Source organism: Leguminivora glycinivorella, chromosome 17, assembly GCF_023078275.1.
Source record: "Leguminivora glycinivorella isolate SPB_JAAS2020 chromosome 17, LegGlyc_1.1, whole genome shotgun sequence".
Classification (NCBI taxonomy): domain Eukaryota; kingdom Metazoa; phylum Arthropoda; class Insecta; order Lepidoptera; family Tortricidae; genus Leguminivora; species Leguminivora glycinivorella.
This window is the reverse complement of record NC_062987.1, coordinates 10,302,133-10,321,924: the sequence shown is the minus strand read 5'-3', so window position 1 is coordinate 10,321,924 and position 19,792 is coordinate 10,302,133. Positions and strand designations below refer to the sequence as shown.

The 19,792-nt window shown below is 38.6% G+C and overlaps 1 protein-coding gene across 1 annotated transcript in view; it reads left to right on the top strand.

Moving 5' to 3' along the window:
- The window catches only part of LOC125235104 (uncharacterized protein CG43867), a 182,046-nt gene that overhangs the window by 138,421 nt on the left and 23,833 nt on the right, over nucleotides 1-19,792 (top strand). The window contains exons 3-15 of the mRNA XM_048141538.1: nucleotides 4,967-5,062; nucleotides 5,958-6,140; nucleotides 7,578-7,697; nucleotides 9,676-9,846; nucleotides 10,875-10,974; nucleotides 11,850-11,998; nucleotides 13,645-13,770; nucleotides 14,638-14,749; nucleotides 15,204-15,440; nucleotides 16,167-16,356; nucleotides 16,980-17,187; nucleotides 17,692-17,853; nucleotides 18,494-18,634. Coding sequence (XP_047997495.1) covers nucleotides 4,967-5,062; nucleotides 5,958-6,140; nucleotides 7,578-7,697; nucleotides 9,676-9,846; nucleotides 10,875-10,974; nucleotides 11,850-11,998; nucleotides 13,645-13,770; nucleotides 14,638-14,749; nucleotides 15,204-15,440; nucleotides 16,167-16,356; nucleotides 16,980-17,187; nucleotides 17,692-17,853; nucleotides 18,494-18,634 — 1,995 coding nt within the window. The remainder of the gene's footprint in view (nucleotides 1-4,966; nucleotides 5,063-5,957; nucleotides 6,141-7,577; nucleotides 7,698-9,675; nucleotides 9,847-10,874; nucleotides 10,975-11,849; nucleotides 11,999-13,644; nucleotides 13,771-14,637; nucleotides 14,750-15,203; nucleotides 15,441-16,166; nucleotides 16,357-16,979; nucleotides 17,188-17,691; nucleotides 17,854-18,493; nucleotides 18,635-19,792) is intronic.

Sequence of the window (19,792 nt, the reverse complement as noted above, 5' to 3'; positions counted from 1 at the left end):
GCTTTATAAAAGTCATCATTCATCTGAAATAACCCATAGTGTTAGCAAAGCCTGTAATTTTTCAACACTACTATTAAACCTCACTTTTTAATTAAGAATAACAAAAAATAAAACCGCCTTCAAAAATAAGCGCGTTACAAAACACGAAGAAACTAAAAAGCAAAAAATAATAAACCTTTGAATTCAGATTTCTTATCGTATTGCAATAATCTAAACATCCAAATTATAAACAAATCAATTATTTTTGTAGTCGGTGCCAGACCTGTTCGTCGCCTTGCTATTACATGTTTGCCCCCACCAACCATACCCAGGCTGGCCCCGACTCCAAAAATAATTGATTTGTTTATAATTTGGATGTTTAGATTATTGCAATACGATAAGAAATCTGAATTCAAAGGTTTATTATTTTTTGCTTTTTAGTTTCTTCGTGTTTTGTAACGCGCTTATTTTTGAAGGCGGTTTTATTTTTTGTTAAAAAGCACAGAAATGAATATACACTAGAAGAAGCAAATGTATCTACTTCGCGTGTCCGAACTCAGTGGCAGCCACTGAGATGGCCATTTCTAATGACAGTCCACATACGTCAGCTGTTGCAGCCGCACGTAAGAAAAAAAATACAAAATGCCTCATTGCATGATAATTAACTGCACCAGCCCAAATATTTCCAGCGCACAAAAACAAAAACATATTTCCCATCACACGTAAGTAATTTTTAAATAATATTGTGCGTGAATTCATTTTTAATCATTTTTTCCGTATTTTTATTTATGCGTCCAAGTATGTACCTAAGTAACTATAGAATTACGTTACAAACCGGCGTTTACATTGCATTGCTGCGTTTGCTTTAAGCGTTTGATCGACCATGTGTGTTAAAGAGATGATGAATATGAGACTAGCGATACTCTCGCGTATCGCTTCGACTTCGTAGTACAGCCCATTTCTCATTCGTCCGTCAAATTTAGCGACTAGTGTTGTTCGTTCTACAATAAATATCAATAATCGTTTGTAATCGATAATCAAACAGACGAATGATAAACACTATTGTCTATTACAAAACACAATTTAGTAGTTATTAATAAAAATATACTCGTGTTCTAATTTTAATAAAATAGTTAGGTACGTATTTGTTTTACAAGGAGCAAAGTTGTTGTTTAACCGCACGTGCCAATATTGATACTCGAGCAAGCGAAACATTCCAATATTAAACCGCGAAGTGGTGGTTCGAGAAGTGGAATCTTGAGCGTTGTGAGGGTTTCAAGGCACGAAGGTTGAACAAACTTTGCCACCGAGTAAAACACAATTATTTTTCACTACACCAACACGAATTGAATCGAATTACTCACTATGAAATATCAAATTACTTAAATAAAATCCATCAATTTATTCAATATGTATGATTCAAAATTATCATTTACATATTAGTAAATTCTACCAGCTAGCTTATGACATCAAGTTACATTTTTTTTTAAATACTTTGCACTCTTGTGGATAAAATGAAATTTTTGCTATCCGTTTTCAAATAATCAAGAGTTTTTATCAGTTGGTGTGGTGAAAATATTATAATTTTAATCATATACAACATAAGTATAACGTTTAAAAACACTCTTTCTTATAGTTTCCCACATGATCCGGTCGTAAAAGAAAAATGGATTGCAGCCACGGGAAGGAAAAACTGGTTTTTCATGACGTATTCGGCTAGCTTTTCTTTTGGCTTCAAAAATGTCTTCCCTGGTTTTCTTTTGAGACTTTGCTGTTTCCATAGCCTACATAAAGTTAAATATGATTCTGCTTGCTTACAAAGTTAAAACTGATACTGTATAGGTACCTAACCTATACTGTAAACATATAGGAAAAGTATAAGATAAAACCGCTTTTCGACTAAATAAATGTATTTCTGAAATTTAATTCAAAAATTATTCAATCACTCCGTTGAAAATCATTCGTCTGTCAGAAAATCGATACCATTCATGTTAATCGATTTGCAATTTTTAGGTTATCTGAATTGATTATGTCTCTTACTATGCGTTTCAATGGTAACAATCTTTCTTGTTTCTATAAAATGTCAACAAATATATTTAAAATACTTACTTGATATTAATATTACGCGAAGGTATCCAAAAGCGTGGACAGAATGAAACCGCTTAATAGCGTGACGTGAGCGTGACCTCCCTCTTTGAATCTTTTTGTCATACTACTCGATTTTTGGGATAGTTTGCAGGGGAGCGGGGAGTGAGCGAGCGAGCCCACAGATATAAAATCTATGTGTACGAGAGAGACGGCTGCATTGTTGCGGGGCGGAGGGGCATTGGTGTCTTTGAATCGTTTAGGTTTTCCCATCACTAAATGCCGACCGTGACGTCTCAGTGACAGCTAAAAAGTCGGCACGCTTGGTTCCCATACAAATGGTGCTATTTACTTCATCTACTGAATATCTAAATCTGTGTTAAAAAGTTTATTTATTTGTTGATTTTTAGTGGTTCCTATTGATATTATTTATATCAGTCCGAATATATGTACAGTAGTGAAAGAATTATCATTTAACTCCTAACCATTGAGAAGTTGACCTTCCATCATCAGCTCAGCCACATAAAATTATTACCATCAGGTGTAAATACTTGTGTACCTTTGAAAAATACACTAAAAACATTACATGTGCCTATAACATTTAAAGAGTTCCCTCGATTTCTCCAAGATCCCATCATCAGACCCCGACTTGGTGCCAATGGGACCATCTCGGGGTTATACCCGTTCGATCAAAAAAAAAATTTTGAAAATCGGTCTACAATTCTCGGAGATATCGAGTAACATACAAAAAAAAAACATTCAGTCGAATTGAGAACCTCCTCCTTTTTTTGAAGTCGGTTAAAAAGCGCTTGCGAAACCAGTGGCTATACTATACTTGGCCGGCTACGGCTAACGCCTTGGACGTGGGGTTTATGGTGTTATGTGATATTGTTCGTTATGCGGCTGTCACATGTAGAGTCGCGTTGCAGATTTATGGCTTTTTTTGTTTATTAGGTTCCAGTCTACGAGATTGTGGCGGCCGTTTTTATTCAGAGTTTCTGTTGAATAGGCTAGTTCGAATAGTCTCCAGCAGTAGAATAAATAGTACGAATAGTACAGTAGAACGAATAGTCTCCAGCAGTAAATTTCCACAAGGCCCAACAACTATACGAAACACAAAGTTTGCGTAAGTGCTTAATATGCAGGGTTTGTTAGAAGAACTATTTTTCAAAGTTTGTAACTGTTCCTATACCCCGTATCCTAATGGGTTAAGTTTTTATTATGACAAACTTTCAGTTCGAACTTTTTGGCCTACCAATAGTTTCTAAAGTAGGTATGGCTTTTATGTTTGCTTTTCATGTATACATAAACTACTTTGAACTAAGTGTACCAGGCGAGATGAAGGATTAGAACACGAAATACCCATGTACTTATCTTCTCCTTTATAAGAAAGCTATACCTTACACAGTAATCTAAATCATTTTTAGTTACCGCAACTAGTATAATCTAAATCATTTTTAGTTAGGTACCGCAACTCCTCACTGTCTCGGACAAAAAGTAGTGAAAGCTAATTAAGAACCCCTTAGAAAGCCTCGTATTTCTTTGGCACCCTAATAAAGTTACAATTAAAAGTGTAACATACCCTTACATGATACGCGATACTGTGTTAATCCTATACAGAACAGCTCGTGTATTTCAATTCGGGGCTTGGCTCTAATCCCTCACGATTGATTAATCCATCCGCCATGTACCCCTGCATGCACTGTTTTCACCATGAACCAGTAATTTGCATGTAAATTACTGTTAATGGTAATTTATTTAGGGTTTATTTCATTTGTTAGAAGCTCAGTTCCAATAACCAGAGGATTTTGTTTGAATACATTTCAGTGTAAAACTGTCTTGCCAAAGCAATTGCTATTCTCTATTCAAATTGTAACCTTACTTAATTGGGTGTATTTAGTAAAGTCACATCTCGGACACTGGCGAGCAAATATGTATATGAAAGAGGCGCGATCCTAGCACACATTCTAAGCTCGTGCGAGCAGGTTGACTGTTCGCGTTTTTGACAGGCGGTAACTGTTGAGGCTACGATAGTACTCTTTATTATACCGTGGTAAAGTTACAATTTGAAGTGTATTATATTGAAACTACCTACTTAGTACTTATTAATAACTGAATTCAGCTGCGTTTTACAATTAGACATATTACCACAGAATATATAATAGTACAAGTACAGAAGGTTCACTCCTTTGATGTTCACAAAATGCCGCCATTCTAAATTCTTACCTTTACTTTACCTACATTAACAAAGGGACCGCACGCGAGCAGCCTACATTGAATTCTATTGCGCCGCGCGAAGGGCGTCACCAGTGAATGGGCCGCGAACTCGCGGCCACCGGCATGTACTTGTAGCACGGCGATGGAATCGCCCCTGATATTACTGCACTTAGTCCGCTTTCAAATCTTCTTATCTTGTATAAAGTCTAAGTAAGTAAACGAAAGATTTTTATAGTTTTAATCTTAACAAAGTAACTTTATATGAAAAGAAATAAGTAGCACCGTTTCGTGTTGAAGAGCTCAGCGTATTTATTACCTCCTTTAACAATGTATACCGAGTAGGTATCTGAAATACTTAGTACTGTCTCACGTTGCATAGCTTTAGGCATGCCACAGAAATCCTATAGCAGGTTGCGGTTAATCTAGGTATGAATTGTGTCGCAGTACTCGCAGTGTCTAAATACCGCTTCAAGTATGTTGATGTTGCAATGCAGAATAGTTCAAAAAGGTCTTATTATATTACACTGTCTCATATTAGGTAGTTAGGTACTAAACTTATCAAGAAGGTAATTAATCTTTGAAGGGTCAAACAATTACATCATTCTTTTCAACATAATATTAGGAATAGGAATGTGTCTTGATGACATCGTTCTGTGGAATAAAAAAAAACATTTACTTGTTTCAGGTCCGCGCCATGGAGCAGCGGCTTTGCGAGTGGCCGGCGGGCGCTGACGGAGCGCCCAAAGCCATCACTCGACTCGAAGGACAGATCGAGGAACAGGTAAAAAAAAATAGCTAGCGAGAATTATTGCACACTCCATTTCAATATAATTATAAATATTTTTATTTTTACATTTCTTGAACGCATCGAAAAGATCGTCACATCCGGTACGAAACGCAGTAACAAAACGTGAACTTTGACAGCAACAAAACGCAGCGATAAAAAAAAAAGCTACCTTAAACGTCACTTCGACACTGACGTGACGTGACGTCAAAATGGAGCTTACATAGCGATGTTTATTGTTTCATTTTCTGTAAATTTATGAATGAAAATGTGTGTAATAAATTTATACCAATGTGCATCGCGTGGGTGGCAGGAGTATAACATCGAGTCGTGTCCACAATTCATAAAGAAAAGCTCTTTTTATTAGTGTTTGAGCGTTCATTAAACATGGAGGTAGAGCGATGAAAACTTTTATGTTTTCTCTTCGAGTATCTGTTTTATAGCTTTTATTTATAATATCAGTATGTATAACTAAGTGCTGTTTAGTAATTAGATAATGATTAAAAGTTGGGCGTGATCATAAAATCTAATATATTTTCTTGTTGGAGTGGTTTTACTAAGAGGCTAGATTTCAAATAAAAAGCTTTAAGACCCAGTGTTATAGACCTTTTTGTGGAATAATAAATAAAATAAAAAACCTTTTAATTCTGGTAAACTTATTTCTAAATCTAACATGATAATTATTTACAAAAGTTATTAAACCTATGTTACAACATACCAGAACCCTCCTTAGAGGTACAGGTCTGTTCTAGCTGACTCCATTTGATGAGGTCATGGGCTACCCATATCCAGTTGATCGCTGCTACTTTTATCAAGTTGTTTCCAACATGCTATAATGGACAGCTCTTTTGTGGAATATCACTTACAAATAAAATTTATCAACAAATTCCAGAAGCAACTGCGGCTCCAGGACGCGAAGCAGGTGGAGGCGAAGGCGGCGCGCATCAAGGAGTGGGTCACCAACAAGCTCAAGGAGCTGGAACAGCAGAACCAGCTCCTCCGGGAACAGAACCACCGCTGCAACCAGCAGTTAGAGCTGCTGAGGAACCATATCGCTACGCAGGGTAGCCGTGCGGTGAGTTCATTTATTCGAAATGTCTTAACACGTTCACGGATGGCTAGTGACGTCATCTGTCATAGGCCAAAAGAAATAAAAGACTATGTGTATGCTATAGCATACGTGTCCACGAACGTGTTAAGCTGCATTATCACTTAGTAGTCTGAACAGTTCTGAGTGAGCATTTGTTTGTTTGTGAGCAGATGAAAACACTTGTCTTCCATACCTTTATTGATGCATGAACAAATGCTCGCTCAGAACTGTCCACTAAATGAAAACGCAGCTTTATACAAAGGCAGCTCTACTTATGTTCATAATGCAACTTAGTTGCTGAAGTTCAAACTTGCATAAATCCACTTTTAGGTAATATCTGTCCTATTACCTTAAAACCAAAATCTGACAGTTTAATTTATCGACGACAACAACTTATAGGGTGCAAACTAGACTGCCTTCATTGGCCGGCTGGAGTGAACACTGAGCAGGGGTCGCAGGACTCTCACCTCTGGCTTGCCTTAACCGGCCGTCCAGAGTGGGGTGCCAGAGCTATATGCTTGCAGGGTGGAAGTGAAATATGCATAAGACGCGAGTTGGCACAGTGGCTGTTTCGTACAGACTGGGTAGAAAGCGGCGCACACCTCTCCACACCCTGAGCCGCTCACGCTATGTTGTGCCCTTGTCGCTCCGTGCGAGCGGCCGTTTTCGGGGACCCATATAGTGAGTTGGCGAGTCACCACCTGCCTATTTTGTCATGTTTTGTAACATATGAGTAAGGCAGGTGCCATAGTTTTTCCAATAGCACCGGTTACGAATTCACTAGCAACTCAACATAATAGCCCGGTTTCTTTTTGTACCTTTATCTTACAATAGTTCTACACTAACCGGGGCTTGTCCTTGGGTGCATTACTATAGTGCGGACAGGGATAATCGCTGGTTTGTGTCACATTACTTCTAAAGGGCCTCTGCGCTGTTGGCTTCGGCCCCACGTATGCCTTACAAAGGTCTGGGACCCCATGGTCCCGAGATATGTAAAGAACAAACATAATAATAATAAACTGCAATTATTTTTTTCAGAAAATTGCACCTTACCCACCAACATACAAGGTGCTATCTGCTACAAAATTGCCTGCCGATTTCACCTTGTACGTTGTTGTCGTCGTTATGTGAGCTTGATATTAAGCTCCTCGACTACGTTTTGTCATTTCAGCATTTATTTTGCTGATCATTTTTGCAATACTATTTGTTCAAGATCTCTCAGATCATCTCAATTTTGAAATGAAGACAATCATTGTAAAAAAATCATTTTAAACAAACAAACAGTTCTATATATTACAATTTAATTATCTACTGATATATTTAGTACTAAAATAGCCAAGTATTTTAACCATTTGAAATATTGTTTCACTAAAGTAACACTTCATCAGCCTACATTCTCTAGCATTATTCCCTTACCCCCAGTTCCTCCCAACTCGAGCGAGTCTGTCCCTCGAGGTGAGGACCGAAGAGGGCTCGCCCCGAGCCACGTCCAGCCTAATCGCTGCCAATAGGCGGAGATCAGAGAGCCTCGAGGGGCCACAGGTAGTCCGTAGTTGGCTGTCTGTCTCATTGTTGTGCTCTAATTTTCTTAAGGTGCATCCAGATTTGGGGAATGTATTTCTATTTCGTATTACTTACTTGGGGTCATTCCACAAGAATGTCGCTTGCGCAACATGCTTCTTTTGCGTTGTATGGCAGCTATTTCAATCAAGCCCGTAAAGCTCGAGAAAATACTGCCAATTTGTTAACCAAGTCATGAATGGTCGTCACTTCAAACATAACTCCGCTTTCTTAGCGTCTTCAGAAGTATTTGATGAATGCATGTCGTGTCGTAAGCGACATTCTCGTGGAATGTCCGTAAGGTAAAAGTAAGAGTGGTGGACATGATTCTGTCACATTTATTAACTTGAGATTTAAGGTGACATCTACTGGGTACTTTTGAATATTGGTACTTTTACCTACTTGGGACAGAAATAACGGAATGGCGAACTGGTCAACTAGGGTTGTGTTTGGCAGATCTGGATGCGCCTATATTTTAGATGTTAAACATAGTTATGAGAAAACAACCCTCGTATAATTGAGAACAAAATATTTACTTTAATTTGAAATAATATATTAGAATTTTGGGTGTTCTCTCATAACTACACTATATTTCAGCAACAGATCGTCACTACTTTTAAAAAAACTTCTATCTTCGTCTGTCAATGAAAAGAAAATTGTAGTAAGTATGTATGGAATGCATGTAGACTTACTGCGTTTTAACTTTGGGGAACAGCGTGAGATACGAGATTTTTTAAAAGTAGTGACAGTTGTTATTTGCACTTTATAAGAATGTATTTTAGATGGTGAGTTAATATTTTAATGCACTTTTTCAGTTAACTTAAGAAATAAAATAACTTTAATTTCTTACCCAGTGTTATATCTATGCAATGCTCTTGAGTTTAAGTTTACAAACTTATCCAGCTGGCTAATTATTTTGAATTGTGATGTTTTTAGAATTATTTTATGATTACATTAAATGTGTCAATGTTTTATTAGGAAAATTGGGGCAATGTAATGTTTCATAGTCAAGCAAAGAAATTATACATTAAGTACATTAAAAAAATCATGTTTATTTTTCTTTCACAATTTTCATCTTAAAGCTAGTGATTAGATCTTAAAGCTCCTTTTAAGCTTTAATATATCTTGTGCCAGGAGGTACCACTCTTCCATTTCTGAAGATTGTTACCAAATATTGTGCTACTATAGTATTTCAATGTAACTTCTTAAACAATGTTTTATTTTACAATGTACTTGTACATTAATTACCTAACTTTACTTAATTGCTGGATAAATTTAATATTTGAGGCAATATTTAAAATAGCGGACACTGACTAATCTCTTGGCATCTTTTCTTGTTAATGTGACATTAGTGACATTACTTTTGTTCTTTGCACTTTTGTAAACTACTTACTTGATACTTCTTTCTCAGGTGTTATGTTCACTTTAATATGTTAATTATAGAACCTATACAGCATGGTTAAAATAAAATTTAGTTATTTGTAGTTTCCCATTTTAATACTGTAAACTGTTGTAAAACACAGTTGTAATTGTGTTCACTTTAATATGTTAGGTTCACTTTAATAGTTAATATGTTAACCTATACAGCATGGTTAAAATAAAATTTAGTTATTTGTAGTTTCCCATTTTAATACTGTAAACTGTTGTAAAACACAGTTGTAATCGTAAGCCTGGGGTTCACTAAGTTTATTCATTGACTATAAATGTTAATATATTTAAATATTTGTCTCCGACATGTCATACAATTTATAATTTTCTGAAATTAGCTTATGAAGTCCAGGCTATTATTATATTTAATATTGATGTTCAATAAATGTTTATTTTTCTTTCGATATTCAGCTTCAATTTGACCGTAGTGTGAGTCTAGTTAAAGTTTGACAGCTCAGGTACAATAAGTCCAACATATCGCGTCGTACAACGCGATTTTCAGCTGTTTCCTAATTATTAGTTATTCTTCCAGCTGCCCACTCTAACCTCATCGGAGCCTCACTACAGTACACCCGTGCGGCACCGACGCAACCAATCTATCGGGACCCCCCACGCAAGCGCCACGCCCCCACCAGTAGTCAACACCATGAACCGAACACTAGACGAACGGACGGCAGCTAGCCTACTAGCAGACGACTTGGCAGTAAGTCTTATAAACTGTTTAGCACTCATGTAATCAAGAGCCTCACTACTTCAGTACCTCAACGTGGTGTGGCAGTGATGTAATCAATCAGTCGGGACCCCCCACGTAAGCGCCACGCCCCCACCAGTAGTCAACACCATGAACCGAACACTGATCGAACGGACGGCGGCCAGCTGCCTGAATAAGCGGTAAGAGTCCCGTCGCTACGTATGGTCTCGCGTACTTTGTAGTCTAATCGTAGGATGAAAATCGCGTTGCCAGAAAATTTTGCTTTGTATTCCCACTCAACTTGCGTTTAGATGAACGATGTGTTACGAGGAATGTTATTATGGGAACCAATAGAATAACTGCAGGCTGAGCGACAGAAACAAGTAAAGCGATTCTAAGTATTGTTTCTTAAAAGCACACCCCTCACATTTAATTCAAACGCAGCCGTAGCCTAGTCGTAGGCGACAAGTAGTCTGATGTATTTTTTTTTTGTTAAAAACAGTTAATAATAACTCGGGGTGTATTATTTTGTTTTACATATATTAATATTTTATTCAAATCAGATACCTTAACTATTCCATTCATTCAATAGCTGTAACGGATGTTCAAATATGGATAGTCTATTGTGTACCATTTAGCTACGGACATCAAATATCACTAATACAATCTAATCTAGTGTTTTAACTGAACACTAGAATGTAAATGGAAAGTACTGCTAAATAATATTATGGACGTGTAAATATTTTATTAATAGTGAAAACTGGAAACAAAATCCATACTAATATTATAAATGGGAAAGTGTGTGTGTGTGTCTGTTTGTTTGTCCGTCTTTCACGGCACAACGGAGCGAAGAATTGACGTGATTTTTTAAATGGAGATAGTTGAAGGGATGGAGAGTGACATCAGGCTACTTTTTGTCTCTTTCTAACGCGAGTGAAGTCGCGGGAAAAATCTAGTCTTATATAAACGGATTTGGTCCGATAGTTGCACTCTTGAGTAGACGTTTCTGGTTAGATTTTAAATTATGTGTTTCCTTTCAGGCGGCTGTAGAGAATCTCGTGGTGTTACCAACAACGCCCAACACATCAACAGACGGTGATACGACACATGATTACGCTGAAATCTATACGCCAAGTAGAGGTAAATATCGCCACTTCGCTATTTATTTGTTGTAAATTAAAATTTTATCAATTAGGCAATTCAATTAAGGGTCACTCAGTTGCACCAAACCGTCTGTCACCAAATTTAGCATTTGCTAAATTTTTTGTATGGGAATTTCCATAGATCTGCTGCTTGACGTTGATGTGTCTGTGAAATGTGGTTTATTCAACTGGCCCTAAGTGTTTGTACGTCACTTTTCGTGCACGGCGTGTCACTGTTCGCTGTCGGAATACACGAAATTGGATTGTATTTTTTTTAATATTAAGCTGGTTTTAGTGTCATGCGGAGCGACTAATTTGTATGAAGTTGATGTTATCCGCGCGGACCCGCCCGCTTTACTCTAAAACGCTCCATGAAAATACATCGTGCGGATCGCTCCGCGTGACACTAAGGGCCGGTTGCACCAAACCGTCTAGCACCGTTAAAGCGTTCGTTTAATTTTATTGTATGAGAAGTTCCATAGAAATCTGCTGAGTGACGATGATGTGTCTGTCAAATGTGGTTGGTGCAACTGGCGCTAAATCCAGCCTTTGCAGTCGTGCTTGTCACATGACAACTTTGGCGGTCAAAGGGTGAAAGTGCTGGGATATCGAAAGCACATGCCATACGAATTGTCATTATTTATATGCAAATACAAATGTAGTATAAAACGTAGTTCCAGTGCCATGTGCTGGTGATTAATTGACATCACTGTAGCCCTGATTCTTCTCATAATATATTTATCTTGCATGTTACTGTCGGTAGCTTACTTAAATTAAGCTCAATTAGCTATAAGTGTATTAGGCGAACATTTCGCAAGATTTTCGCCGTGACATCATCATTTATCTTTAATAGATCGTATTTATTATTCCCAGAACGTACGCCAGCGTGGCAGGGCCCGTCGGTAGTGGTCCAAGGTAGTCGCGGGGGCAGCTCGACGGGCGACTCGTGTGCGTCAGACCAGCCGCGCCCGCCCACGCCGCCTTTACACCGCTTCCCTAGCTGGGAGGCTAAGATTTACCAGGTAAACCTATAAATATCTTGTATATACCAATTTTGTAAGTTGTACTTAGAAATAAAGCTTATTGATTGTAGCTTATCTTTGTAGACTCAGATATAGATTAAAAAAACCGGCCAAGTGCGAGTCGGACTCGCGCACCGAGGGTTCCGTACAAACCTGCAAGGTTTACAAAGTTCGTTCATTACGACAATCGAGTCATAACTATGGTATTTTTATTGCAATTTGATTGCGTTGACATAGAAGTTTGATTTTGTTACAGCTTAAAGGTATTATAGACCTGAGTATTTGGTATGAATTTCAATTTAATACCTCTACGCGTTTATGAGGAAATGGGTAGTAAGGTTAAAATTATTAAAAAAAAATATATTATGTGATGTAACTAAAAATTTATGGTTTTCGTAATTTTTCCTTTATCTATGCTATAAGACGTTGCTTCGTACCAAATTTCAAGATTCTGAGTTCACGGGAAGCACCCTGTAGGTTTTGATTCCCTTGCAAGTGTCGAAAATTTGCGGCATAAACGGCTGTATCTTTTGATTGCGTTGGCTTAGAAGTTTGATTTTTTCACAGCTTCAAGGGACAGTAGACCTGAGTAATTGATATAAATTTCAGCTTCATACCTCCACGCGTTCCTGAGAAAAAGGGTCTTGACAGACGGACGGACGGACAGACGGACAACAAAGTGATCCTATAAGGGTTCCGTTTTTTCCTTTTGAGGTACGGAACCCTAAAAAATACGTGTGATCTGAACTATTTTTAACCCCCGACGCAAAAACGACGGGGTGTTATAAGTTTGACGTGTCTGTCTCTGGCATCGTAGCTCCCGAACGGATGAGCCTATTTATATTTCGTTTTTTTTTTGAAAGCTGGAGTTCGGGATTGTTCTTAGCCATGTTTGATGGGAATCGGTCCACTATGCCGACATACAGGTTTTTTTCAAAATTTTAATTTTTTGGTTAGGTTATATGTCGTAAATGTACGTACAGTCGACTACAAAAAGATGTATACACTTTTTCACCTTATTGCATTGTAATAAGGTGAAAAAAGCGGCCAAGAGCGTGTCGGGCCACGCTCAGTGTAGGGTTCCGTAGTTTTCCGTATTTTTCTCAAAAACTACTGAACCTATCAAGTTCAAAACAATTTTCCTAGAAAGTCCTTATAAAGTTCTACTTTTGTGATTTTTTTCATATTTTTTAAACATATGGTTCAAAAGTTAGAGGGGGGGGGAATGCTTTTAGGAGCGATTATTTCCGAAAATATTAATATTATCAAAAAACGATTTTAGTAAACCCTTATTCATTTTTAATTACCTATCCAACAATATATCACACGTTGGGGTTGGAATGAAAAAAAATATCAACCCCCACTTTACATGTAGGGGGGGGTACCCTAATAAAACATTTTTTTCCATTTTTTATTTTTGCACTTTGTTGGCGTGATTGATATACATATTGGTACCAAATTTCAGCGTTCTAGTGCTAACGGTTACTGAGATTATCCGCGGACGGACGGACAGACGGACGGACGGACAGACAGACATGGCGAAACTATAAGGGTTCCTAGTTGACTACGGAACCCTAAAAATGAATACATCTCTTTGTAGTCGACAGTACGTATGAACGAAACTTATAAAATAATCTGTGTTTTAGGTGGCTGACGATGGCCTACAACAATCAGTCGAAGAAGAACTGAGTCCTCCGCCGTGTCCAAGGCCAGTGCACGAGTCGACGAGCTACCAGAACTTATCCGTCCCTGTTTACGCCACTGTCAAAGGGGTCAGTATATCATTAGCCTCCAGACAAACCCGACAGCAGCTTGCGCCAAGGTTCAGAAGACCAGTGTCTCAAGTGTCTCAACTCAGCCGTTAATAACTTCCTCTCGTGTGCCGGTGTGTGAATACGCGTTCGTAGGTATTGAACTCTAATTTAAAATTAATTAGAATTCAATATCTACGAGCGTGGATCCACGTTCCATACGAGAGGTTAAAGCCTAGGCCACAATAGGCTAGTTTCCTACTAATCAAATCAGCTTCTTTTTATGAACTGTCAAAACGATTTGCTAATATGGAATTACTATGAAATACTGAGAAGTGACGTCACGGTCAATTAATTTGCTTTATGTCTTTCTTTTTGACTTATTAAATAGAAATTACTACTGTCCATATTTTTCTTCTAATTATGTGGTGCTTTATTTCGTGCACTGCATAAAATATTTTATTTTAAGTATAGTAAACTAGCCTATTGATAATAGCATGAAGTCCGCGCACATTTGCCACCTGTAGGCTATTTCACAAAGACATGGCACTGTGCCTATTTCTAGGTTGATAAGTAGTCAGCGTCCATATTTCCTTGCTGAACAGGCAATGAACGGCAAAGTGTCACTGTCGGGCGACAATTGTCACTATTGTGAAATAGGCAACTGGCAATAAATAGGCGGTGGTGATCCGTTACCATCAGGAGACCCGTCTGCACGTTTGCCTCCATCTCATTAAAAAAAAACAGGAAAAGTAAAGAGAGAAGAAGGAAAAGAAAGAAAGAGGAGAAACAAACACTAGTAGTTTGCTACAGTCATTGGACCATCTTCCAAACTATCGTGAAATAAAATAAAATGACTTAGTTAATACTGGTCTTATTTGATTTCAGCGAGCGTCACAGATCCGGTCGATGCCATTCACGGGCGACTCGTCCGATGATTCGTCCGACGGCGAGGATTCTATGGGAGTCACAGTTCACAATACACCACATCACATTTTCGGTAAATTGTGTTTCTATTAATATTTAATTTACTGCATGTTCTGGTACCAATTTCACTTACAGGTCAACAATTTACAAGAGCTGGTACGAATGAGTGAATGAAAATGTGCATGTGTGTGATAGATTAGCAAACCCCCCTTTCCCTCGTCGGCGCGCCGTTGACGCGGCATCTTTTTCCATACAGTTGGCCCGACACTACGCTCGCGAGACGCTAAATGTGTGTGTGGACCAATAAAATGGATTGACATTTACGACTGTATATCGATACAGGTATCACTCATAGAATCAAAATGTTGTCCATTTCATTCGTGCCAGCTTTCCTCAAACAATCTGTACAAAGTTCCTAAGTGTTAGATACAAAGTTTCTAAAGAATCTTTCATTTGTCATTCTTGATCACGATTTTTATCGAAAATCGATTCGTAGTTTACTAAAATTTGCATTCTTTATTTACCAGCTCAAACCTCAAGTCAACCAATCAACAACGTGAACCTCACCAACGTCCTCCCAGCGTCCATACAACAGACGTCCAACCACGGCCTAGTGCTAACCAACAGCGCGAACGGGCAATGCAGTTCTTCAGACACTAGTCTCAGTGCCAGCAGCCCGTCGAAGAGTGTGAAGACTAGCTCTAGCCTGAGCCCGGCTAAACGGTCGAGCAGCGGTTCGCCTAGCAAGCAGAGTAAAACTAGAGGTTAGTGCATTCATTAATTTATATCATATGAACTGTCTATGCCAGTTTTTGCCTCCCATCCTCCATACAACATACGTCCAACCACGGCCTAGTGCTAACCAACAGCGCGAACGGGCAATGCAGTTCTTCAGACACTAGTCTCAGTGCCAGCAGCCCGTCGAAGAGTGTGAAGACTAGCTCTAGTCTGAGCCCGGCTAAACGGTCGAGCAGCGGGTCGCCTAGCAAGCAGAGTAAAACTAGAGGTTAGTCCATTCAATAATTTATGACATTTGATGAAATATCTATGTTAGTTTTTGCTTCTTTACTTAACTTGACAGATAAAAATTATACGATTGGTGCTCTTCTAAGGGTACCTATGCCGAATTTACTGGGAGCTCTCTTAATATATTACTAAATACACTCCTCTAGCAAACCAATTTTGATAATAGACATGTGGCCAAAACTTAATTAGTGTGTAATTTAAATCCTTGCGATCGAGATCGCGTTTTATATTTATTTTTATATCTTGACGCCTATATTTATTAATGAAACTGGCTTACCATTACGCATAACTACGTTCCCAAATCAAATAATTCCTGAGGCAGGCAGCAGAAGATTGGAGTCAGGTGTTACAATTTGGTGCCGCGACCAGGATATTTTTCTTTGTACTTTGGAATTCAATCGTTTGGTGTCAAAGTCTGAATAATGTTAACTGTGAATAATATGTATTATTTATTAACTTTGCAGACACATCGTTCGAGTCGGGCATGTCGGACGACTACGCGATCCCGCCGGACGCGGTGTCGTGCGACACGTCGGCGTCGCTGGCGTCGCTGTGCCGCTCGGCGCCGCCGCCCGCGCAGCGGCACGAGGCGCTCGAGAAGAGCGGCCATCTTGCCAAACTCGGCGGGAAGCTCAAGACGTGGCGGAAACGATGGTTAGTTCTAAACATCTCTAGTCAAACCAAACTAAGTTGACAGCGATGTTGATACGGCTAATTAAACTCGTTACTACAGAAGTTTGACGTTTAAAATAACTTCTGCTGAACCTGTGGTGTTAAAATCGTTGTCAACTTTATAGTGTTTTTTATAAATTCTTGTTTTACGTGTTGCTGTCTACAGTGTTAATAGTGGGAAATTCGCAACGAGTTGCCAAAAACTAAAATACGACTAAAGAGAGGGTTTCAAATCGACATGAGTTGAGAATTACTTATATACGTGCTCTGAAGAAAATTTTCTGAGAGAATTTTCGAGGGCTATGAGTGGTAAAGTTTGATCCCTTTACACGATGTAATGTTGGCATGTAATTCAATGTCTAGAATATTTCTCATAATTATTTTTAAATCGGGACGACGGGGAGTCTTCTCCGAGATCACGGGGACAACGCGGTCCCTGAAACGTTGGAGGTCAGTTTAATATGTAGTCATACGCGATTAAGTCCCGATTTAAAAATAATTATGTGTAATAATCGTGAAAGTTTAAATTAGAATATTTCTGTTCTATTTTTCTTTCTCCTGAATTACTTTTGTTCATTCTGCAATTTTTACTTATTTCTTGACAGGTTCGTCCTGAAAAACGGCACGCTCTCCTACTGGAAATCACAATCCGAGACGGCCCGCAAACCGCAGGGCCAGATCGGTCTCGGTGAAGCCTGCAAGATTTCTCGGAACGAAGGCGCCGCCACATTTGAGATCTACACCGGGAGTCGAACGTACTACCTCACGGCTGACAGCATCGCTACTATGGAGGATTGGATCAGGGTTTTACAGGTACTTTTATAGTTACTAAACCGACGCATTCTTATACTCTTGATTGCCTCAAGCATACCAACGTATGCTGTTCAGAATAGTGAAAGCAAGATTCATCATTTTTCTGAGGTTCGCTTTCAAAATACCCGAGAGTATGAGCAGTATTAACCAGATAGGACCGAATCGACAGCATTTACAGCATTATACGTCCAGCAGTATCAAGTAAGCCACAATCATAAACAGCAATAGCCGTATGGCCAGATAGATCTCCGTGTACAATATCTAAAGTTTCTTTCCACTTTAACAAAATCTAGACAAAGTTTTTTTTTGAATAATAGTTGTTTTATTTTGTTTTACTTTAGAATCTTGTATCCCTGTGGCGTAACTTGGTAATTTTCTTAGTGACAACAGTGACGAACTTCTAGCATTTGATTTTGCGTTCCTGTTTAAATTGGGAAAATCGTTTAATCGCTCAGTAACTACTCATTTACAATTATTAATAACTATACATACCTTTATTTCCAGAACGTACAAAGGCGAAACGCGACGAAACTCCTGCTCAGTAAAGAGGACAACAAGCCAACTATCCAAGGCTGGCTGACGAAAGTCAAGAACGGCCACGCGAAGAAGAGTTGGTGCGTTCTCATCGGCAAGATGTTCTTGTACTTCAAGTCGCCTGGGGACCCGGTATGTATTTATTAATAAAACTATAAACCAATCTTTACCTAAAATTGTTTGCAATAAATACCTTATGTTGCCCCTTTGTAATAATTTAAGACTTTCGCGACCAAGAACCCGCCTGATTGGCACTCGCAAACTTTGCTCAGTTGCCGGAGAACCCGCTAGGTTCTCGCCATACAAGTGGCCGGTTATAAATTGCGAGCAGCTTCTCACGTAGTGTGCCATTTTTGTATGGTATTGAAGGGATAAGCTCGCCTTTGTACATAACCGTTATAATTATTCTCTGTACATGTAATTGGTCTGTACATACAATAAAGTGTTTACTACTACTACTACTAATGTGTTAATTTGAATGAACATATCTATCATAAATTACTCAACTAATTTCCAAATGAATTTTGATCACTCTACGATTGCGGCTCCATGTCTAGATATATTTTAAATATTATTTTATACTCTGGACCCTGGAGCTCTAGCGGTCTGAATTTGTCATTCAAAAAACTACTTATTTCTTTAAAGTTTAATGTAAGCAACATTATTCTACAAAATAATTTCAATTTACATTGCTATTGAGTTTTCCCATGTAAAGTTTCCTATTAAAATTTTAATGTTTAATACTCATTATGTTTCTTTAAAATAATTTTAGAACCCAACGGGCCAAATAAACATGCGCGACGCCCGAGTAGAAGATGTCGAGCATGTGTCAGATTCCGACTCTGAAGAAAAGAACGATGATACCAGGAACCATCTGACGGTTGCGATATACCCGCAGCACCAGGTAACTGGGGTCAGTGAGAACACATCATTACTAATGGCTGTTTAGTGTGTGTGTGTACTTAGAAATGTGTCTGTTTGGATGTAATACCTGTGCTGTGCACTTAGAATTGAATTCAAAATTAAGAATGATGACATTGATGACAGAAGGTACGCAGCACTAGGTAACAGGGGTCAGTGAGAACACATCATTACTAGTGTAATTGCTGTTTTATGTGTATGCGTACTTAGAAATGTGTGTTTGGATGTAGAGTTATGTGTGGGTGCGTAGAACTTTACATCTGTGTCCAGTTTTATGGTTGACTCGTAAGAGTAAAATTAGGATACCAGGCAGGCAATAAAACATCAGGCCGTCCCTATCGCTCTTACAAATAGTGCGACAGGGACGGACTGATGTTATATCATTTACCGCGCGACCATGCTATCGGTGCAGGAACCATTTGACGGTTGCGATATATCTGCAGCATCAGGTAACTAGGTTTAGCGAAAAAACATTACTTGTATATCGTCACTACTTTGAAAAAAACTTGTATCTTCTCCTGGTAATGAAAAGAAAATTGTAGTAAGTATGTATGAAATGCATACAGGCTTACTGCGTTTTAACTTTGAGGAGCAGTGTGAGATACGAGATTTTTTCAAAGTAGTGACGATATATGTGTGTGTGTTTGGACATAGTTCTGTCTGGGTGCGTACAACTTAATCGACCGTGTGTCATTAGAGATGTTTATGTTTGGCTCGTATAACTGTGAAGAATCGGATGTGACCTGCTAAATGAATTTTAACTGGTGATGTAGCTGTAGTTAGTAGTGTGTTAGTTTCAGAAAATGGTTTAGAATTTTGAGCCTAGCTTGTATTTTCTGTAAATCTTATAATCGAAGTTCTCAAAATCATGAACTAATCTCTATTGATCCCATTGATATGTGCCCTTTCCACGAAAAAGGCTGAATTTGTCACTCAACATCTGACCCTTAAGCACAACTTGCCTTGTCGCGCGCGAGTCCATACATTAAGCGCAACTTCAAGTATGGACTCGCGCGCGACAAGGCAAGTTGTGCTAGAGGGTCTGCAGGATATTTCACGACAGTGACATTGACACTTGACACTGTCAATTCTGTGCCCATTTCTGGGTCGATAAGTAACATTGTTACTCAGCAGATGGCGAAGTGTCACT